We start from the raw sequence: 22,655 nt of genomic DNA on the forward strand, positions 1-22,655 counted from the left end.
GGCAACAAAAATGATTAGGGGTATGGAATGGCTTCCGTATGAGGAGAGATTAATAAGACTGGGACTTTTCAGCTTGGAAAAGAGGTGACTAAGGGGGGATATGATAGAGGTCTATAAAATCATGAGTGGTATAGAGAAAGTAAATAAGGAAGTGTTATTTACTCCTTCTCATAATACAAGAACAAGGGGCCACCAAATGACATTAGTAGGTAAATAGCAGGTTTAAAACAAACACAAGAAAGTATTTTTTCACGCAATGCACTGTCAACCTCTGGAACTCCTTGCCAGAGGGTGTTGTGAAGGGCAATACTATAACGGGGTTCAAAAGGGAGCTAGATAGATTCATGGAAGATAGGTTCATCAATGGCTATTAGCCTGGATGGGCAGGAATGGTGTCCCTAGCCTCTGTTTGCCAGAAGCTGGGATTGGGTGACAGGGCTTGGATCACTTGATGATTACCTGTCTGTTCATTCCCTTTGGGGCACCTGCCATTGGCCACTGTCAGTAGACCGGATACTGGGCTTGATGAACCTTTGGTCTGACCCAGTATGGCCATTCTTACGTTCTAAAGGTAAAGGAAATGATCTCAGAAGCTCTAGTTCTGAAATACCACAATGTGAACAAACCTACAAAGGTCAGCGTGGAACAAGCAGCTATAGCTTGGGTGATGGATTGTTGCAACAACATGGCTCCGAGTGGAAGCCAGTTGCATTTTGCTCTCGCACATTCACTGAAGCAGAAAAATGACATGCACGCGGTGAAAAGGAGTGCTTGCCAAGTGTATGGGCACGTGAGAGCTTTTACCACTATCTGGGTGGACTGGATTCATTTACACTGGTAATAGACGATAAACGGCTTGTAACCCTCATCAATGGAAAAGACCTGGATCAAGCAATGCTGAGATGCCAACATCTATTGTTAAGGTTAATGTGACTAACCCAATTACTAAACATGTTCCAGGGAAAAATGTAGTAGTAGCAGGCACTGTGTCATGGAGCCCAACATCACACTCAATTACCTAGGAGCTCGAAGACGACATAAAAGCATATGTGTATGCTGTGGACACTTACAGCCCAGTGTCAAAAAAGAGACTACACCAGCTACAAAAAGCAACCTCGACAGACATACAACTTCAGGAATGTCTAAGTTACATTGGGTGGCTGGCCCAAGTATCTAAGACACTAAGGAAGTGACAGGACACTATTTTGTGGTGCATGAAAAATTAAGCAATTCAGATGGACTCATGATTAAAGGCAACTGCATCATAATTCTAAATGAAATGAGAGGAGAAATCCTAAATCTCTTCCATGAAAGACATTAAGGGCTTAACTAAATGCTGTGAAGGGGCCAACCAGTCAGTGCGGTGGTCGGGCATCAGCAAGGACATAAAGAGTAAATATCTGCATGTGAACATTGCAGAACTAACAGACCAACACACCACGAAGTAACTTTAGTAACAACACCTCTACCAGACAGACCTGGGAAGAGACAAGCTGCAGTTTTATGCAAATTCAGAGGACATCATTACCTAGTCACAATGGACTGTTTTTCCAGAAGTATAGAAATAAAGTACTTGGAAGACATAAGATGTTGAAGTGTAATCGAGAAACTCAAGTTCACTTTTGCTCGTTTCAGTATTTCAGACCCACTAGTGACAGACAACAGACCACAATTCACTGCAGCAGAATTTAAGTCATTCTGAATGAAATATGATTTGGATTATATTCCTAGCAGCCCACATAACCCACAAGTTAACGAAGAGGCTGAGAGAGCTGTACAGACAGCCAAGAAAATCCTACAGCAGGAAAATCCATTCTTTGCCTTTCTCAGTTACAGATCAGCACCAATACAAGCTAATGAATATAGTTCTAAACAACTCTTGATGGGACGACAACTCAGAACTACTATTGCAACTTTGAAAAAGAATCTATCTCCAAAGTGGCCAGACATTCAGAATGCAGCCAAAAAGGCTAAAAGAGCTTATGAACACGTTTACAACAGACATCACTCAGAGAACCGTTGGGTCTAAAATCTGGTGACCGTGTACATGTAAAATGGATGGAGAAAAAGAATGGACAACTCCACCTGTCATAAAGAAAAGGAATTCAGCACCCAGATCATATGTGACTGAGACCGACAATGGAGAATTCAACGGAAACCATCAACATCTACAGTTTGTTCATCAGAAAGAAGGATCAACAGAGCAAACTCTACAGATGTCCAATGCAGACCAAGAAGAAGACTCAAGGATTCCAAACTGACTACACTCAGTCATTGCAACTAACGGACAGCCAGATGACCAAGTTGTTATGTGTTTGGGATGTGTAATTAGAAAACCAGTATGATTCAGAGACACTTAATAGACTGATACATACTGAACTTCAATGATAGCATGATCATATAAATATTGAAAATGGCAGGAAAGTAGAACGTAAAAGGGGGAGACGTGATGGAATGCTAAACTGTATTATACTGGTTTCAGAGTAGCAGCCGTGTTAGTCTGTATCCGCAAAAAGAACAGGAGTACTTGTGGCACCTTAGAGACTAACAAATTTATTAGAGCATAAGCTTTCGTGGACTACAGCCGAAGAAGTGGGCTGTAGTCCACGAAAGCTTATGCTCTAATAAATTTGTTAGTCTCTAAGGTGCCACAAGTACTCCTGTTCTTTTTGTATTATACTGTTCTGCCACGAGGTGGCACTGTGTAAAATACTTTCTTTAAAAGCTAACCTTCGCCATACCAGGAAGAGCATTAAAGGATCTTATGATGATCCTGGTGTGCATAAGCAAGCTCTGTAGCCAGTCCATATCTGGTCCAGGAGTACATGATAGGATGTGTCCTCACAAACTCATAGCTCCAGGCATGCTGGGGAGAGAGCAACACAAGAAAGGGGAGGGAGTTCCCCGAAGGAGCAGGCGATTTGAGATAGACCGGGGTATGCATGATTCTCCAGGGCATTCAGTTACGCTGAGAACGCTTAGGAGAGGCTGGAGTGAGTCAAGACGGGGGACAGAGGATACTCTAGCTGAGTGCCAACATGCTGATAGGGTAGAAAGCATGGTCTAGTGAATGGGGTACCGGAGTAGTATTCAAGTACACCTGATTTCAACTGCTGACTCAGCAACAGCCTCCGGCTATGACCTTGGGCAAGTCTGCCTCAAGTTCCCATCTAGAAGATGGAAAGAGTAGCCTCGGCCTACTTCACAGAATGTAAGGATCAAAGCCATTAACGACTGTGAGGTGCTCACACGCAATGGCACTGAGGGCTAGGTATGTGGCTAGGGGGATCTGTGCCGTTGTGTCTGCACGTCGCGCCTGGGTTCACCCAATGTCGAGGTACTCAGAATCACTTCTACATCTGCCTACGGCAGGGTTCTTACACCTTCCGCTGAAGCATTTGGTAACCGCCACTCTCAGCGATGCGATACTGGACTAGACGGTCCATGAGTCCAATTCAGCAGGGCAGCTCCTGTGTTCCTGTGTAGATGCGTCTCAACTGTTTTGCCCCTTTGTGACCCAGATTTAAGCTCCTTAGGGCAGGGACCATGTGTGAGTGTGCGTGTGTGTGTTACCCGGCATCTTTTGACAACCCTGAAGATGCAAAGACTAAGACCGCCATTTTCTACACTGACCACTGATTTTGGGGGCCTGAATATGGGGGCTCACACAATAATTAGAAGACAGTGTTGAAAATATGGGCCTGGCTGAATAGATTTGAGAGCCATCTTACAGGCCAATCCGATGCAGTTTAGGGGCAAGAGCCTGGGAAGGCCAGAGGGTTAAACCAGGGATGGTTTCCATTTCCTGAAACCGATCTGGGGTTGGATGTTGGTGACACAAAACTAAAAACTGGGGTGGAATTGGATTCGGGTCCCATTTTATCCAAATCCTTGATGCTTGGCGATGTCTGGCTTTGGTGGTTATGGTTTGGACCAATTGATCGTAGCTTAGTGGTGGCTGGATGCGTGGCTATGCTTTGGTCATGACTGGAAGCCGCAGTGTCCGGGAAATATCCCAGCCTACAGCAAGCTGAGTGGCTTAGTGGCTCAGACTTGTCTCTGATCTATCACTGCAGAGCCGGTTTAATGAAGGAATCACACAGTCCTCCTTTCATTTCCTCCCTGTGTGCTGTGCCATCGGCTGGCTGGTGTCTGGCAACGCAATTCTCCTTAAAATGCAGAGAAACAGTACCTATACTTACTGCCTGTGCGTAGGCGCCGTATGCTCCAAACTGGATAGCCATGGGGTTGAACATGCCCATCTGTCCTGCCATTTGCTGCATGCGCCTCATGGTACGCTCCTTGTCCGTGTCTGCAAACTTCACCACCAGGCTCGAGGAGGCCCCCTGGAGGTAGGGAAACAAAAAGAGAGAACACAACCGGGGTATTTTCCCATTAGTGCCCAGTGGGACCAATCTGCATCCGCACATATAACAGAGACGGGCTGAGATTCGGCTCCATTGGGCTTTGAAGACAACCCTGGGCACCCTCCCATTCCACACTGATCTCAGCTTGCGGCAGGCTGGAGAGAGCAGCAGCAAAGAGGAAAAGGAATCTGTACCACGAGGGTGGGGTGAGTGGGCCATCTGGCCCACTCTCATTCTTCTCCAAGCTCCTTCTTTCTTTGCTTTGGTTTAAATTCCCTCTGCAAAGAGGTGGGCCGTGTTCTTTTCCACCTAGCAAAACTGCTGGTCTATTAGGGATTTAAACTGGGAGCTGGTGCCATTGCACTGCAAGCTAGTCACTTCTGCACTCCAGTTGGCCTGATTTATTTTTTTGACAGTGCAATGGGTTAGTTCTATCCCTGCAGATCCTGCCTGTGGGACCCCTGCCTCCCGCAATTGTTCAGCACTCACTATTTTTACGCTTGTGTCTGGGGAGACCACACTGGTCAGCTTTGGCTCCAGAACTTAGCACCCCACACTCTGAAGATATTTAAGCATCTTGCAGCATCTCCAGCTAAGTCAGGGAAGGGAAAGTGGTGATAAGTGGATCAGAGTGTCCTCCTCTATCTCGAGAACTGTAAGAAGTTGAGAGGTGACCTCATGAGCGGTCGCGGGAAGGTGAACCCTGCTGTGAATGCAGAGTTTGTTAGCTGCAGTTAGGAAAGCTCTACTCATTTGGAGCAATGGAATTTCTCAGCAAGGAAAACAAGACCACAACCCTTTTGTGTAAGCTGGCACAGATGGCATGCTCTCCTGACAGTGGAAATGCAATAATTAGGGATGGGCAAACTCTTTGTGCCAAACTTTGAGCCTGCTTGGGTTCAAATTCAAGAGACACTGACTTGATTGTTGTTGGGTAGGGATTTTCCAAAACACTCAGAGTTGCTCTCTCTTTCTGCTCCTGCTGACACCAGGGGAAGTTTTCAGTAAGAGCAGAGAGAAACCAACTCTGAGCACTTTGGAAAATCTCACCTCGTTGGGCTTATTTCCCACTTAGGAGAGAGTACATGGTAGGCACGTTGATATTTTTCATGCACATTGTAACAGAACTACAGTGCGGTTAACATATGGGATTTTCTGGTAATATATGAGTCATAACTACAGCTGGTAATTAATATGCCTTTTTAACACATGCAAACTCAAATGAATCAGGCAGCCAGACTTTCTTCCACTTGCTCCCTTGATGGAACCATGTTTTCTTCTCACTCCTAAGGCCTTGATCTTCTGTCCAAATGAGGGAACCCAGATCACCCTAGCAGGTGACTGGTAGCAATCAGCTGTGAAATGGGACAAGGTGCATTGTTCTACCTCTCACTCACTCTTGTGTTTTAGGCTCAGTGGGACAAGAACCTGGCTTTAATTGACCTTGAGCCTTAGTACTATTAGTCCAGCAACAGCCAGCAATCTGCAGCTATATCCAGGGTAGCAGCAATGCCAACCTGCTTGGGCCCCTGTCTACACTAGCAACTCAGCTCCGGTGCAGATGCACAGGTGGTAGCTAGACCTGGCTAGAAATGGCAGGTCCCATTTCCCTCCCATGGAAAATTTTGAATTTTTGAAAAAAATCTTCATCCTGGCTTGGGATGTTTTGTGGGAGAGAAAGATTAAAAAAGATCTAGTTATGAGCGAACCAAAGCAGAATTTTTCCAAGGGGTCAGGCAGCCCAAGTCACTGGGGAGCCAGCTGCCCAAGTAGTCGGGAAGTTTGGCAGCCTGGACAGCCTTCTGTTTGGAGATCCCAGCTGCTGCAGTCAGCCTGGGAAGGCAGGTGAGCTGTCAGGAAACCAGGCAGGTCTCCATGGGCAACCTGCCCAGTTTCCATCTAAATGGACCCATTCCCCTGGAAAGGTCAGTTTCGTCAAATCAGTCTTTAACTACAGAAAACCATTCCGTCCGAAAATGTCTGACCAGCTTTCGTGGGAGCAACGCGGTGGCCCCAGTTTAGCACCAGAACAGTTGCCTTGTTGCTGGCTATTGCTGCAACATGGACACTAATTGTTCCAGTATAGATGCACCCTTATGGAGACGGGGGGAGTATAATTAACTGGTTTTCATCCCCCCCTCCAATTGGGGAATAATATCCATTCCACTGAAGGCAGAGTTGCTTTGCTGCTAGTTAGGAATATCTTAATAAAATACTTTAATGCACGTACAATGCATAGCACAACAGGGTTCTGGTCGATGACTCCTGAGCACGACGATAATACAAGTAAATTAATAATAATAATAATAATAATGGAGTCCCAGCATATGCATATGCAGCACCTTCTGCAGATCCTCGTAAGGAATAAAGAGCCGAGGAATTAACTTGATAAAGAAACAGTCTGAGGCCACACAATGAGCGATGTTCCCCTGGATTAGCAGCACAGGAAGCGATTTTCATTGGCGAGGAATCTTTCTTTTTGACCTGTCACTCTCTCTCTCTCTCCCTCTTGCTAATAAATCTATAACCCGCTTGAACAATGTGGTGAAGAACAAGGGAGTGAAACAAATGGCTTAGCAAAACAAAGGGAGGGAGAGATGAATGCCCTATTCAAGGATGTAGAGTGGGATCCAGGAGTTATTAAGAGAGCAAAGCAGAATAAAATCCACATTCACCAGGGTTTCTGCTCAAGGCCGGGCAACTTCTCATTTTTTTTTAATCACATGATGTAGCTATTGATCCTTCCCCAAATCACATTCTTAATTGCAGCTCATCGACAAATGAATATTTTAATGCATACATTTCCTGCTAATTATCGCCCAGACCAGTCCTTAATTAGATTTCAACACTCATTTAATTAACCCTGATCCAAGAGGCTGTTTGGTAACCTGGATCTAATGATCTGAACCTATTTGCAGCCGTGCTGGAGAGAGGCTTTGGGCCAGGGTAGACTGGGTGGCTCAGTGCAGCTTTGAAGCCTAACACGGGAGAGATGCGTTAGCCAAGGAGGAACACAGTTTAAAGGACGCAAGATTTTGAAGCTGAGTAAAGGGAATTATTGTTATCTCCTGGGAGGTGTTTGAAAGACGCAGAGTGGTCTAGTGGAGGGGGTACTAAGCTGGGAAGAAGCAGGAGCTAGGATTAGACCTTGAGCAAGTCACTTCACCTCTCCGGACACCTTTTTCCCTACCTCCAGTCCTTTGCTTGTTTTGTTTGTTCAGCCTTTGGGACTGTCTCACTGTGGTTTTGGACAGCCTAGTATAAGTGGGTCCTGATTTTGGTTTGCCCCTTTAGGTACTACCATAATACAAAAAAAAAAAAAGAGGTAGAAACACGCCAATCTACAAATAGAGGGGGATTTGGTATAGTAAATGTTATCCAAATTTTGAAGGAGGAGGAAGAAGGAAGTCTACTGGCTGCAGCCAAACCAAAGAAGCATGTTACAAGTTTGCTCTATAAAACAGAGATGTTTGTATATATGCAAATATACCTCTACCTCGATATAACGCCACCCGATATAACACGAATTCGGATATAACGTGGTAAAGCAGTGGTGGAGGGGGGCGGGGCTGCGCACTCCAGTGGATCAAAGCAAGTTTGATATAATGCGGTTTCACCTATAACACGGTAAGATTTTTTGGCTCCCGAGGACAGCGTTATATCGAGGTAGAGGTGTATATATAGTATATATGCAAATATAGCTACTAGACAAAGTGCCAGTAGATGGCGCTCTCCAATATGCAGTACAGTTGGTTTTATAGGACCAATCAAATTGATCGCTGTGCATTGCAAATGGCTCCTTAGGTGCAACTCTTCACATGCAGTGCTGAACAAACATAGTGGTGGAATCAAACGGGGCTTTAATCTGAGGATTATCAGGGAAAAAAATGCCATGGAATGTAAAGGAGACTTATCCTCCATGGTTGTTGCTTCATTTGCAACACAGAGTAACTTGGCATCTACCCCTCTGTTTATTCAGACATTTAGAATTCTGTTAATTCTGAGAACTGAGTGTCGTTGTGAATTGATGTGGCTGGTGGGGAAAAATGAGGCCTTCCTCTGACATATCTAATGCTTGCCAAGGCAGGTAAGACCTTGGCAGCAATGCATGGTTAGTTGGCAGATGTTTTGCTCCACCGCAGCTAGATTTTGCCTTTAATCCTCAGAAAGAACAAAATTAATGCCAATGGGAATTTTCCTCAAGGATCCCACTGTGTAATAAGTAATAGATGGCTACTGTGTGAAAGGGAGGGCGTTGGACAAGTGGTTAGAGCAAAGGCCTGGAAGTCTGGATTCCTGGGTGACATTATTAGTAGCAGTATTATATGTAGTGCTTAGAAGCCTCAAATGACATCAGCACCCCAGTGTGCTAGATGCTGTACGTGCACCAGCAAGAGACAGCTCCAGCCCTTCAGAGTTTACATTAAAAAAAAAAAAACCAACAAGACAGAGAGAGCACTGAGAATCACTGTTATCCCCATTTTATAGCTAAGGAACTGAGGCTCAGAATAATTGGATGACCTACAGTTTACGTGTGGCAGAGTCAGGAATTGAACCCAGCTATTCTAAATTACAGGCTCATACATTAAGCATAAGACCACACTTCATCCCCAGCATCTGCCACTAATTCATCATGTGGGATCATGAAGGTCATTAAATTAAAGGTCATTGATTTAGTTGGTGTTGGTCCTGCTCTGAGCAAGGGGTTGGACTAGATGATCTCCTGAGGTCTCTTCCAACCCTAACCTTAAGAACATAAGAATGGCCCTATTGGGTCAGACCAAAGGTCCCTCTAGCCCAATGTTCTGTCTTCTGACAGTTGCCAATGCCAGGTGCCCCAGAGGGAATGAACAGAACAGGGAATCCTCAAGTGATTCTATGATTAAATGGGCCAGATTCCCAATGGACATGGGTGGGGAATTCTGTAGGGCTTTCATGTGAAATCTATATCACCTCCCAAGGCCGTTATAAACTGGTGTAGCTCCCAGCTGAGAATCTGGCCTTAGTATTCTGCAAAATGAGGATAATAGAATTGACTCCTGGCCTACTGTTATCTACAGACAGGCTCCCATTGGACTCCATGGGATTGGGCCCCCTCAGTACTTCCTGAGCCCACAGGGTGTTATGAGGCTTAAATCGCTAATCTGTGAAAAGTGCTTTGAGATCCATGAGTGAAAGCTGCTGCATACCGTGGATGGGGAAGGCTTATTTATGTCTCCATCTCATGGATTCATTGCTTTTAAAGCCAGAAGGACCATGATGAAAATCTAGCCTGACCTCCTGCCTAACTCCTCATCTTCCTGTCTGATTATTCCACACAAAGCATTATTACAGGAGCTCCCTAGTGCCGTTCGGAGAGGAGAATGTTGGACCACGAAGCACCACATGTGGGCCTCATCCAAATCTCATGGAAGTCACTGACTTCCACTGGTTTTGAATCAGGCCCTTAATGAACACGAGGCAGTGCCATATATTTCCTTTGCAACAAGCTGGCTAAAATTGGAGCTCAACTCCTTTCTTCCTGACCTCCTTTATTAAGTGCTATATCATCTACTGCTGAGAAGCACTATATAAGAGGTAGATATTATTTCCCATTTGCTCCTAGGCTGGCAAGTCTACTTAACGTGACTATCCTTGTTTGTTCCCCCAGTGCAGCTGGTAATATATTGCTCCCCTTAGTCAGCAGAGGCAGACATTCTGCAGCCTGGCACTGTGAGGGAAAAAAAATGGAGGTAAAAATACCCCTCCACTACACTCACTTTGTAATCCCTAATCAGAGTCCTCTGTGGGAAAAAACTAATTTCCCAGCCTGTCTTGACGTGTGAAATAAAGTCATACTTGAAAACGGGTGCTTGACAGGTCGCTTGTGAAATTTCATATTCAACTAAAAATAAAATATCCATCCATTGATATTTCATTAAAAGGGCACGAAAACAAATCTTTTCCCTGGATGTCTGGAGTGCTTCCCATTAGTTATGGCCCTTCAAATGGAGTGTATACACAAATTAAGCATAAACTTTACAGAAGACTAAATAATACGGTACTACCCCGGGTAAACCTATGTCTTCTAGCACAATTTTCAATGAAAAAGTCTTGAGAAATTATATCACTGCAAAGTACAATGCCGTATATATATATAATATATTTAGTAGGGTCTATAAGTGTAAGGACCTCTGGGTTCAGTGAGGCAACTCGCCCTAGAAATATTTAGATTATTTTTATAAATTCATGAATTACAGCCCTGATTCAGCAAAGCATTTAAGCACATGCTTAATTTTAATGATCTGAGCAGCCCCACCGGAGTGAAGCACGGGTGATAGTGCTTTGCTGAATTGTGGCGTATATCTGGTATGAGTGTGGTCAGCTCACTGGATAGATCAAGGGCTGGGGAGTGAAAAGTTTTTGGCTGCTTAAAGTTAGGCTGCGAGGCTGGGATTTGAACGTGTCCAAGAGATTTAGGTGCCCAAGTTCAATTAGGGTCCTTTTGAAATCTCAGCCCTGTGTCCGTATCGAGGCACCTACGTCAATGGTAACTGCTGGGTGTTCAGCACTTTGGAAAATCAGGCTACGTATTTAGATGCCACCATCTGAATTTAAGTGCCCACGTTTGAAAATCTTGGCCTGCAGTTCTATTCCCAGCTGTGAAACTGATTTGGATAGGTGCCCTTGAGCAAGCCATGAAGGGCAATATTTCCAAACCAGCATGCCCGAAGTTAGGCACTGAGCATCAATGGGAGAAGCTGGTTGCCAAGACTGAAAACAGAGCTACATCGGCTGATGTAAATCTGTGTAGCTCCACTGAAATCAAGGCTGCTGTATAACATCAGCTGAGGATCTGGCCCCAGTTTGTAAAGACACTTGGGTATCCTTGAAGTTTAGGACAGGAAGTGAAAAATAACAGTGTACCCAATTAGACCTTGCAGAGGACAGGGAACGTTAGACAGGCAGAATGTAATTACACAAGCTGGAATTAGGCCAGGACATCAGGACGAACTACCCTGCTCTTGTGAAATATGCCATGTTTTTTTCATACTCAGGGCTTCAATTTCATGTCTCATCTGAAAGATGAGTGGGAAGGCAACCACAAGGAGCGATTTAACTTTAGAGTCCTGTGAGCCAGTTTAGACACGCTCGAGCCGTGGGTGACAGAGACGGAAGGAGATAGGAGACATTCATCCAGCACTAGAGTGACAGAGGCCTTTGATAATGCTACTCCCTTGGTAAGGGAATGTCTAAGCAGAGATGATAGCTGCAGGTACTTCCATCCACAGGTCTCCTGAGTTGTAATTTATTTGGAGTAGATGCTTGATTAGGTCTTACTCCCCCACACACTTGTGAGTTGGTATCACTCTGAGCTAAAGTAATTGCTTCCTGCAGGGTAACTGAAGTATTAACTAGTGGAGAAACTGTACCTGGTTTTAACTAGGAATAACTATACATACCTCAGATATTAGAGATGGCCCCCGAATCAAAACCCCAAATCCAAATAACTCAACCCTTTAGAAAAGGTTGGATCCCACTCCAGAGCTGAATTTTGTGGCTCAATCTATTTATAATAAATTTACACACGCCAGAGCTATTCCCGTCGCTTCATGCACTACTGGAAGGCGATTGTTATTGTTTAGTAATGGTCAAAATGTATTTTTTTCCATGAAAATTTTTGACAAAAAAGAAAAAAAAAAGGTTTTCATTAAATTTGATTGGGTTTTCATAGAAAAACTGAAACCCCCCAAACATTTTTTCTTTTCGTTAGGGTTTTTTTTTTTTTTTTTTTTTTTTTTTTAAGGTTTTATTTTTTCAATGAAAATCTGTTTTTTGGGGTTTTTTTTGGAAAATGGATATTCTCTGAAAATAAACCTCATTACTGTGAAAAAAACATTTTTTATGGGAAAAAAATTTGAACAAAATGTTTTGAGCAGCTCAATTATTTATATGATGGGAGACCCAGCTAAGATCAAGACCCTTTGCACTAGGCAGGGTACAAACATATAGAGACAGTCCCCTGACCTACAATCTAAATAGGCAAGATGGACAAAAAATGGGAGGGGACATAGTCACTGATAGGAGAAGTGAATTGTCTAAACGTAAACAGCAGGTCAATCGCTCAGCCAGGAATAGACCCTAGGTCACTCCAGCACCCTACCCATTGGATAATACTTCTGCTCAGATACCAACGTGATGGTTTGGTTTAAGAACTTCAGTAGACTAGACTGGAATGATTTTAAAAAGAAATAAAAGTTAAAGAAGGGCCAGCAAATTAGGAATATTGCACAGGCTAAGGAATACTGCAATAACATTATTTAGTTAGAAATATACTGCCCATTAAAGCATGTTACAAATCACTTCTATACTGTATCCATTCTGTATTGACACATTTCACTATGATAGCCTAAATAATAATAAGTCTTTGCACTTCCACAGCACGTTCCATCTCAGGATCACAAAACTATGGACAACCATCACTCTGTTAATTAATCTGATGTCACCTTTGCATTATCATTTCCATTTTACGTATGGGGAAACTGAGGCACCGCACGATGACAGCCATATGGAGCTCTACCCTCAGCTGGTGTAAAATCAGTGTAGCTCCATTTACTTCAATGGAGTGATGCTGATTTATATTAGCTGAGGATTTAGCCCTTTATATGCCAAAGAATCCGCTTCCATTTGGACTGAAACAAATGGGAATGGGGCATACATTTTTAATGGGGAGAGTAATTAACCATTGGAACAATTTACCCAGGGTTGTGGTGGATTCTCTATCACTGACAATTTTTAAATCAAGATTGAATGTTTTTCTAAAAGACCTGCTCTAGGAATTATTTTGGGCGCAGATCTCTAGCCTGGGCTATACAGGAGGTCAGACTAGATAATCACACTGGTCCTTTCTGGCCTTGGAATCTATGAGTGAAACATGGCAACTGTTGAACAGTGTACCACAGGACCAGGCAAGAGTTTAGAGCAGGAAATGAAGCAGAATATCATATCTGATTGAAACCGCCAGGGGATTTTAGGAACCCAGAACTCATTGGAATTTGGCTGGGACACCTGGATTAATAAATCTAATTTTGGCAAAAATACTATGGGATCCTTCACAACCACAAATTGCAAGGGTCTCGGCTTAATATCTCATCTGCACGTTGGTATTGTGATCTTGACCTTTAAAAACGATCTTGGTCATCATTTGACCGCTTTGGCCAAAACCAACCAAGTCACCTACAACTAAAGGCCATTCTGGAATGGGTAAATGCAGGCAAATTCCTGAGGATTATCTGTGTAGGCTACGGGAAAGGGGTTTGTTCATTCCTGAAGAGACTTCATGGGAACTTCTTCGTTCCATCCAGTGAAGATATCGTGCTTTAAGGGTGAGCTGGCTGGAAGACATGGATTCAAGGACAATAGGTGGAAGCATCCCGAGTGATTCAAACCTGGTCGAAAGCCCATGGAAAGGTCCCACTGACTTCACTGGGCTTTAGAGCAGGATCCTAGTGAGAAAAAGGTGCAAGAAAGGAAAAGAAAACCATCAAAGTGATAAAGATCCAGTCTTGGGACTGTAATTCCTCCTCTTCTACAGGAAGAAGGTGTTCTTAATACAGGAGCTCTGTGTTATCCAATGGAATTCCCCCTGTTGGGCTAGAAATCCCCTTGTAAGAGAGGGAATGTTTTATGTCTCTAGGACCCTAGGGTTATAAATGGCTGTAGTCCCTCAGGAAAGGTCAGTGCTTGGAAATTATTTTAGCCCTCCCAGGTTCTAATTTCATCCAAAAGAGACAGGTGTTGAGCGTGGAATACCCTGTGGGGAATGCTTCTGATGGCACTGAGACCTCGACAACGTTCCGCTGCTGCGTCTTTCTTCCCCAACCCCCCGGCAACCTCCTCCTGTTGTTGATTTAGTTCCTTCCTCCCTTTGGAGCCATAAAAGGACATTATAGCGCCAATTAGCTCCTTTTGTCTAAAGCAAAGATGTGAGGCTCACTATCGCTTATCCCTCTTAGCCCATTTGGAGGTAATGAATTCTGCAGCGCAGAACAGTTTGAAGGGAAGAAAGAGAGAGAAAGACTGCAACTGAAGCCTATCAACTCCCCTGGGCCTCTTAGCTGTCCTGCCAGATGCCTGCACTGCTACGGAGATGTGACTAGAGAGGAAATGCAGCTCAGTTGAGTGCTTAGGCCCCAAAAGGCCATCTTCGGTGCTGGTATGATTCATACCCCCTGTCAGGCAGCCGGGCTGCCTGGCATTCTATTCCGGGGCCTAGAAACATCTGATTTATTAGTTCATTTATGAAACAATGGGGAAGGAAGGGAACGTTGCCCTGGGATTTTATTTTATTTTATTGTAGGACGTAAGAGATATTATTGCCGGGGTGCTACCGGAACCTCTGGCTAAAGGAAGTGAAACAAGTGGTGGTGGTGGCAGGAGTGGGGTGGGCCAAACTCTAAAGGTCTATCCCCTCTTGGGGGACCTGGTGACTGAGGGAAAACTGACCCCTAAGTTTTAGGCTGTGGTAACTTTTGATAGCAAACAGAGACTGGGGAACACATACGTCTGGATGGGATCTTTTGACCAAATGTTATTGTCGGAAAATGCCGATTCTTCAAAACTGAAACTTTTTGTGGGAACATATCAGTTTTGACAAAACTTTAATTGGGAAAGATTTCTCAAGAATTTGAGAGCGAGACCAACTCCTCCCAAATAGCCAATAGTCCAGTGGCTAGGTCAACTACTGAGCGTTGGGAAACCCAAGTTCAAATCCCTTCTCTACATCAGATACAGAGGAGATTTGAACCAGGGTCTCTTACATCCTGGGTAAGTACCCTAACCACTGGAATAAAGGTTACAAGGCAGAGGCCCACCTCCTTCTCTCTCCCTTTTTGTTTGGCGTTAGGCATGTGCTACCACCTTTCTTGCAAGAAATTGCTTAGGTGCCTACCCGCAGTTCCTGGCTGAGAATCCCAACTGGAGATAGGCCTCCCACCTCAACATCTCCCATTGGCTACCTTAGATGGCTCCCCTCTCAGCACGCTGGCTTTTGCGGCTCCCATTCTGAGGCGCCTCACTCACGAGGCTGCAAGGGGCTATGATGCTGAATTCTGACACCCCTACGTCTCCTTGTGGATTTAGCCCCAAGCTCTTTGGGACAGTGTGTGTATTGCACAGTGCCAAGCCCACTGTTGGCATTCAACAAAGAATATGAAGTGCAAATGGTTCCCTTGAAACACTTGATGATGCCGATGATTTACTCATCCGACACCAGCAGTCCACTAAGTCCTTTACTGACAGGGGTAACGACAAGATGCCAGCCCTGAAGAGCTTGCAATCCAGAGAGGTGACATATGAACACAAGCACTGGAAGGCAAAGGGGTGGAAGGGTGCCATTAAACTTGACTCTTGTTAATGCCATGATTTCTTTCTAATCACCCTCACTGTGTTGTTAACCTTAATATTTTATTAGAGCATAAGCTTTCGTCCACGAAAGCTTATGCTCTAATAAATTTGTTAGTCTCTAAGGTGCCACAAGTACTCCTGTTCTTTTTTGCGGATACAGACTAACACGGCTGCTACTCTGAAACCTGTCTTAATATTTTAGACATTCAAGGGTCCTTGAGTTAACTCTTCTCTGCTGGGGCTAGGGTGTGCAGCTGCTGTGATCATTTCTATCGATTGGCTTATTACATCTGTGAGTTGTGCACAATGTTCCTCTAAGGCCAGGTCTACACTAACCCCCTAATTCGAACTAAGGTACGGAACTTCAGCTACGTGAATAACGTAGCTGAAGTTCGAAGTACCTTAGTTCGAACTTACCTTGGTCCACACTCGGCAGGCAGGCTCCCCCGTTGACTCCGTGGTACTCCTCTCGCCGAGCTGGAGTACCGCAGTCGACGGCGAGCACTTCTGGGTTCGACTTATCGCGTCCAGACTAGACGCGATAAGTCGAACCCAGAAGTTCGATCGCTCGCCGCCGAACTACTGGGTAAGTGTAGCCAAGGCCTAAGTCAAACCATGCTGTTCTCACTGCCATCCTCCCTCCCCCCTGTTTGTTTCACCTACATGCTATGTCTTGCCTTTTAGCCTGTAAGCTTGAGGGCAGGGGCTCTCTTTTATGGTGTCTACCCAGTGCCCAGCACAAAGAGACAGCAACTTAGATGAGGCCTCTTGTGGCTACCGCAATACAAACAGTCAGTACAAGCCATCGGAGCCTAGTTGTGGAGAAGGAAACTGCTAGGGTGAATCCCACCCTGCTCCCCCTGAAGTCAGAACATCGCTTGGCATCTAAAGGAGCGGGCCGCACGCTCTTGGGACCCACACCTGCCAAACTTACTCAAGTGAGGAGCTCTGTTGAATTCTCATGGGTGAGGCTTCCTGGCATGAATGGAATATGGCAGGATTTGGGTTTGGGTCAAACGCTCCCCAACTTTGCAGAAAATGACACAACTGCCTTTTAAAAAAAATTAAAAACCAGGTAGCTGCCAGGGAATGGGAAGTGGAGTGTATGTGGGGGCGGGGGGAGAGGGACGAGACAAGGAAAGTTTCTCCTATGAAAGAAATGATCCAATTTGAAGTAAGTCCCTTATGGGAAAAGCTGTGACGGAGGCTGCTCTGTTCCTGTTAATTTTCACAGTGCAGCTGTCAGCGGGTCTGTAAATAGTACTCCATGAAGCCAGCACTTCCTATCCACACATCAACCGTTCAATTAACAGAAGAACAGAAGAAAGAAATAAAGTGCACCACAGCCTTCTATCACGGCTTTGATGTTTCCCAGCAATTTATGAAAGTGTACACAAACCTAATTACAAGCCCCACTGCTTCCCATTTACATGGAGCTTCTCAAGTTCAGAGCTGTTTATATCAAAATAATTGTTAAAAATACCTCAGCTGATGTATGGCATTGTGGGCCCCTGCTCACCGCAGCCACCACGCCCCTCCTCCTGGGGAGTTTCTGCCTACCCAGCACTTTGGCACAACCCCACCGCTGTGCATACGAGTTGCACAAGATACAACTTCATCAGGACCACAGTAGCTTGTTTCTTCTCCTCCCTCTACTGGCCCATCTCCTCCCACTCTCCTTCCACCTCTCCTGGAGTCTTTCTCTGCATTTACCCCCATCCCGAACTTGGCTGAATGACAACAGCTGTTTGTCCCCCTCTCCTCCCCACCACACTGTAAAGGAAGGGTCTCAGTCTACGCTTTGTAAAGCACTGTACAGGTTAGCTGCACTATAGGAATGTATAATAAAGAAACCAATAGTAATAATACTGTAGGTTACAGGTTAGTAATTTTGGTATCACTGCCCTCTACTGGTTGAATGCAGAATCACTCAGCTGTGTGTCATCAGCTCCAACATGTAACGCAGCGTCTCCATGAGTTTACATGGTAGGGACCTGTGCTTGGGAGCGGGGATCTGAGTTTTACCGCCACTCTCACCATGAAGTGCCAGGTGGCTACTGACTGCAGGAGCATGACAACCAGGATGGCCCCAGGTGCAGCATGAATTTGTTATACTAATAAATATTTTAGTAACTCTGATCCAGTGACATACATCTGGAGTACTGAGGCCTCATCTGGAGTACTGTGTCCAGTTTGGGGCCCCACACTACAAGAAGGATGTGGAAATTTTGGAAAGAGTCCAACGGAGGGCAACAAAAATGATTAGGGGTCTGGAGCACATGACTTATGAGGTGAGGCTGAGGGAACTGGGATTGTTTAGTCTGCAGAAGAGAAGAATGAGGGGGGATTTGATAGCAGCCTTCAACTACCTGAAGGGGGGTTCCAAAGAGGATGGAGCTCGGCTGTTCTCAGTGGTGGCAGATGACAGAACAAGGAGGAATGGTCTCAAGTTGCAGTGGGGGAGGTCTAGGTTGGATATTAGGAAACACTATTTCACTAGGAGGGTGGTGAAGCACTGGAATGGGTTACCTAGGGAGGTGGTGGAATCTCCTTCCTTAGAGGTTTTTAAGGCCCGGCTTGACAAAGCCCTGGCTGGGATGATTTAGCTGGGAATTGGTCCTGCTTTGAGCAGGGGGTTGGACTAGATGACCTCCTGAGGTCCCTTCCAACCCTGATATTCTATGACCTACGTGATCTGATCCAGAGTTTTCATCCCACCAGTCTAGTGAACTACAAAATCTGTTCCAGCCTGAAGAGAGAATTTCCATGTCGAGTACAGGCAGCAAAACAGCTGCTTCTCTGGGCTATTAAATACAGTCTAAGCTAGGAAGACCTCAGAATGTTCAGGGTCATGGCTGGGGTAAAGAGCAGTAGGACACATGGCCGATGGTGCTGAATCAGTACTTTTCTGGTTGTTTAAAAAACTCAAGTAAATACACTCCATGGCAGAAGTATCAACTGGCTGTCAAGCTAGTCATAAGCAACTGGGAATTTCCCATTGCCTTCATGGGAGAGAGGGGATATTGAGGAAGGATCTGGAGGAAGACAGGGTACTGACTAAAGCTGGTTGAAAACGGCTTTTATTTTCAGCAGAAAAAAAAGTGACTCTGTCAACACTCCCCAAACCCAAAAGTTTTCAAGATGAAAACAATTCCATTGTCAGCTTTGCCAGGAAAAGTTGACTGCTTCTGTGGAGAGGAGACACTTTCCTCAAAGTGTAGCTGAAAAGCCATTTTTTTCTTTCCTTGTAAGCTCCTTGGGGCAGGGACTGTCTTTTTGTTCTGTCTTTGTACAGCACCTAGCGCAAAGGGGCTGCGACTGGGGCTCCTAGACACTACGGTTTTAATAGTATAGTAAAAAAAAAAACCAACCTAACCGTGTGACCTTGCTCTCTGTACCTCAGCTTATTGCTCATAACATGGGAATCAGAATACTTCCCTACCTTACCATTCATGTCTGTGAGACATTAGAGGTGACAGAGGCCACGTAAGTACTTTGAAGAGCCATCCTCTAGGGAGGAAACATCTTTATGAGCTAGACTGGGAAGCAGGAGTAGGGCAGCATGCAGCATCATGTATCTCTAGTTTGCACTGTGGAAACACTTCCATACCACCCCACAGCTTGTTTGGGGCTTCAGAGAAGGAGCAAGTGCTGTGAAGAGCTTAATGGGCAGCAGCATCTTCCCTTCACTTCTCCAGGAGGTTTACGATGCTGGAGAAGATCCCTGAAAAAGTCACCAAGTACATCTACGAGGCGATAAGCGTGTATCTGTGCCACCAAACACAACCCTTAACTTTTGAAGAAGTTTAAAGAATTCCGGTCACTTGTTTGAGGGAAATAAGTTTAATTTTTGGTTTGTGTGTGCCCTTCCTGATTCCTGCTGGGACTGGGGGACCGGTCCAATATCCGGGGAGGTCAGTGTAAGGACTTGGAACCTGATGAAGTAGTGCTGGAATACTAAGAGGGTGGCTTGATTGGGGAAAGAAGCCTTGGTAGTCAATCATGAAATCCTCCCTTAGGAATATTTCCAGTTTGACCTTGCATCCCTGAGACGCTCTGGTTGAGCAACTGAACATTTGGGTGCTTAACCATGCCAATCCCCTGCACCTTTAGTGTTTATTCCATTATTAGAGCGGACAATAATAATAGGCCAAATTGTGCAGTCTTAAATTTTTGCCTTGATCAGGCAAAAATCCCATGGAAATTCAGGGGAGATGCGATTGGTCAGCACCTGTGAAGATCACACCTCTCTCTCCAGATCACCGGTCTCTATCCATAGCTCTTGAACTAGGATTAACTAGAGAGTCTGCTCACTCCCAAATAAACTCTAATTTTGCACTGGGTACCACCAGCAGATTTTTAAAGGAAACTGAAGGGAACAAGCAAGCGCTAATAGGATGGGACAGAGGATGATCCACTGACTAGAGCACCAGCATAGGATTTGAGAGACCTACACTATGTCTACACTTAATTCTGAATAATAATGATTTGTTATTACCCTAGTACCTAGTAGTCCAGGACCAGGCCCCCATTGTGCTAGGCGCTGTTCAGAAACAGAACAAAAAGACGGACTCTGTCCCAAAGGGCTTGCAATCTAAGTGTAAGACAAGAGAAAACAGATGGATACAGACAGACCAATGCGGGAGTACATGGAAACAATGCAACAACATTGGTCAGCATGATAGACAGTGGTCCCTGTGCACCAACAGCGTACCCATTCTTAAGTTTTTTGTAGGCATCATGGCAAAGGAGAGTTTTGATGAGGCATATGGAGGAGAATAAGGAAGTTGCTCTATGCATGTTGATGGGGAGCTCCTCCCAAGTGTGTGGGGCAGCAGGGGAGAAAGCACAAAGATGCTTGGTTGACAGTGTAACAAATGGATGATGGAGGCTGGCATCATTGGTTGATCTAAGGTGGGAGTTGACATTTTGATAGTGAGAGATGATCAATAGGGTGGGGATAGTTCACGGCAGGCCTTGAAAATGAAGACAAGTAGCGTATTCTTGATGCAATAGAGAAGGGGGAGCGAGTGGAGTTATTCAGGGAGAGAGGGGAGATGGTCAGAATGACAGGGTAGGACAATGATCTTTGTAGCAGCATTCTGAATGGATGTGAGCAGGGCAAGATGGCATTTGTCAGAGGAAAGGATATTGCTGTCATCGAGACATGAGCTTATGAGGGTCTGGGTGAGCGTTTTAGCCATGAGGATGGATAAGGAAGTCCGTATCTTAGAGATGTTGTGCAGAAAGAATTTTCAAGATTTAGACACAGTCCAGATGCGAGGAACTAGAGAGGCCCAAATGGAAGATGTTGGTGTTGTCTGAGAAAGGAAGTAGTGGGGACAGGAATGGGGGGGAAATTCAAGAGCTCTGTTTTAGCCATGTTCAACTTCAGCTGACACTAGACATCAACAAGGACACGTGAGAGAGGCAAGCTGACGTTTGAGTTCAGACAAAAGGAGACAGGTCTGGTGTAGAGAGGTGGATCAGTGAGGAGTCAGCCTGGAGCTGGCAGCTGAATTTGTGGAGAGAGAAGGTATAGAGAGAGAAGAGAAGAGGACCAAGGACGGAGCCCTGTGGAACCCTCACAGAAAGCTGGAGGGAGGGGGATGAGGAGCCTCCTCTGAAGGGATGCTGAGGGAACAAGCAGAGAGGTAGGAGGAGAACCAGGAAAGGACAGAGTGACAGAAGCCATGGAACCCAGGCTAAAGAGGGCCATATAAGTACCACAGAAAGAGAAATGTGGATGAAACTGTTGGCCTCATATAGAATGAAAGGATTTAGAGTCAGTAAAATAAACTCAGGAAAAGATTGTGAGGTGCTTAGATACTATGGTAGACGAGGCCGTAAAAGCACCATCAGTCAACATCTGTGGATGAAACTGTTGACCCTATACAGAAGCAAAGGACTTATGGGCAGTAATTCCTTGAATCAGTTGCTTTGGAACAAAGAACGGCGCTTTTGTACCACCATTGTCTGCACTGTTGCTGGTCTCTCTAAGGAAGAAAAATTTTTTTTGCAGAGGTACAGGGTGTGTGATGAATGGCAGCCAGGCTTCTAGCCAAGGAAAGGGTTTTAAAAAAAACTTTCACAAAAGAAAGTTGCCTTTTGAAACTATTCGGTAGCATATGTTGTGTGAACAGGAAGTCACAGCGGAGCAATAATCCTGGCAGCTGTGGAGAAACAGGGGCCTGCTGCAAGAATGAATGACTCGAGACCTGACAAGAATGATGATGGATGCCCCGTTGGTTGTACATGAGGATGAGCCATTTAAACTGGCTGAACCACAGGGACAACTTGGAGATGGCATTGCAGCCGGACAAGCTGGCCTAGCGCTAATGGTGCTGAGGCAGAGGGATAGCACAGGGGCTTACAGTTCTGGGTGTCCTGAGCAGAGCGTCACAACTGGACCTGCAGCCATTACGCAGCTGATTAGTTTCATTGGCACTGCTCTCACAAAGAACCAGGCCCAAGGCCCTAGCCGTTTGGGTCATTAATGACTGTTTTGCACCTTTGGTAAGAGCAGGAGCGATAATTCTGTGGCGCTGGTCAAATTGCAGTCTGGTCATTTGGAAATGGATTGTTCCTTGCTTCCTACCTCAAAAGGAAGATTCTGAGAAAAAACAGGACCCAGCAAAAAAACAGATGAGCTGTCTCCAAGGGATCTATGCTCATTAACACCAGCTGGGGATCTGGTCTTTGATCCATAATGTTCTCCCAGGAATGCTTTCTGCTGACCCTTTGCTCTCTGTTCACCTTCCCCCGTGGCCCGCTTTCCTTTCTCATTGTATTGCCCATCTCACTCTGACTAAGCTTAGTGGGGTGAAATCCTGCATCCACTGAAATCAATGGCGAAACTCCCATGGACTACAATAGGGCCAGGATCGAACCCCTGATGTTCTC

The 22,655-nt window shown here is 45.2% G+C and overlaps 1 protein-coding gene across 15 annotated transcripts in view; it reads right to left on the bottom strand.

Moving 5' to 3' along the window:
- The window catches only part of CELF4 (CUGBP Elav-like family member 4), an 874,489-nt gene that overhangs the window by 131,895 nt on the left and 719,939 nt on the right, over positions 1-22,655 (bottom strand). For all 15 annotated transcript variants that reach the window (XR_010602081.1, XM_005296185.5, XM_065598684.1 and 12 more), the window contains exon 6: positions 4,203-4,346. Coding sequence is in view for 14 of the 15 variants with exons in the window: in XM_005296185.5 (XP_005296242.2) it covers positions 4,203-4,346 (144 nt within the window). In the remaining variant the exon portion in view is untranslated. The remainder of the gene's footprint in view (positions 1-4,202; positions 4,347-22,655) is intronic.

Source organism: Chrysemys picta, chromosome 6 (assembly GCF_011386835.1).
Source record: "Chrysemys picta bellii isolate R12L10 chromosome 6, ASM1138683v2, whole genome shotgun sequence".
Taxonomy (NCBI): domain Eukaryota; kingdom Metazoa; phylum Chordata; order Testudines; family Emydidae; genus Chrysemys; species Chrysemys picta.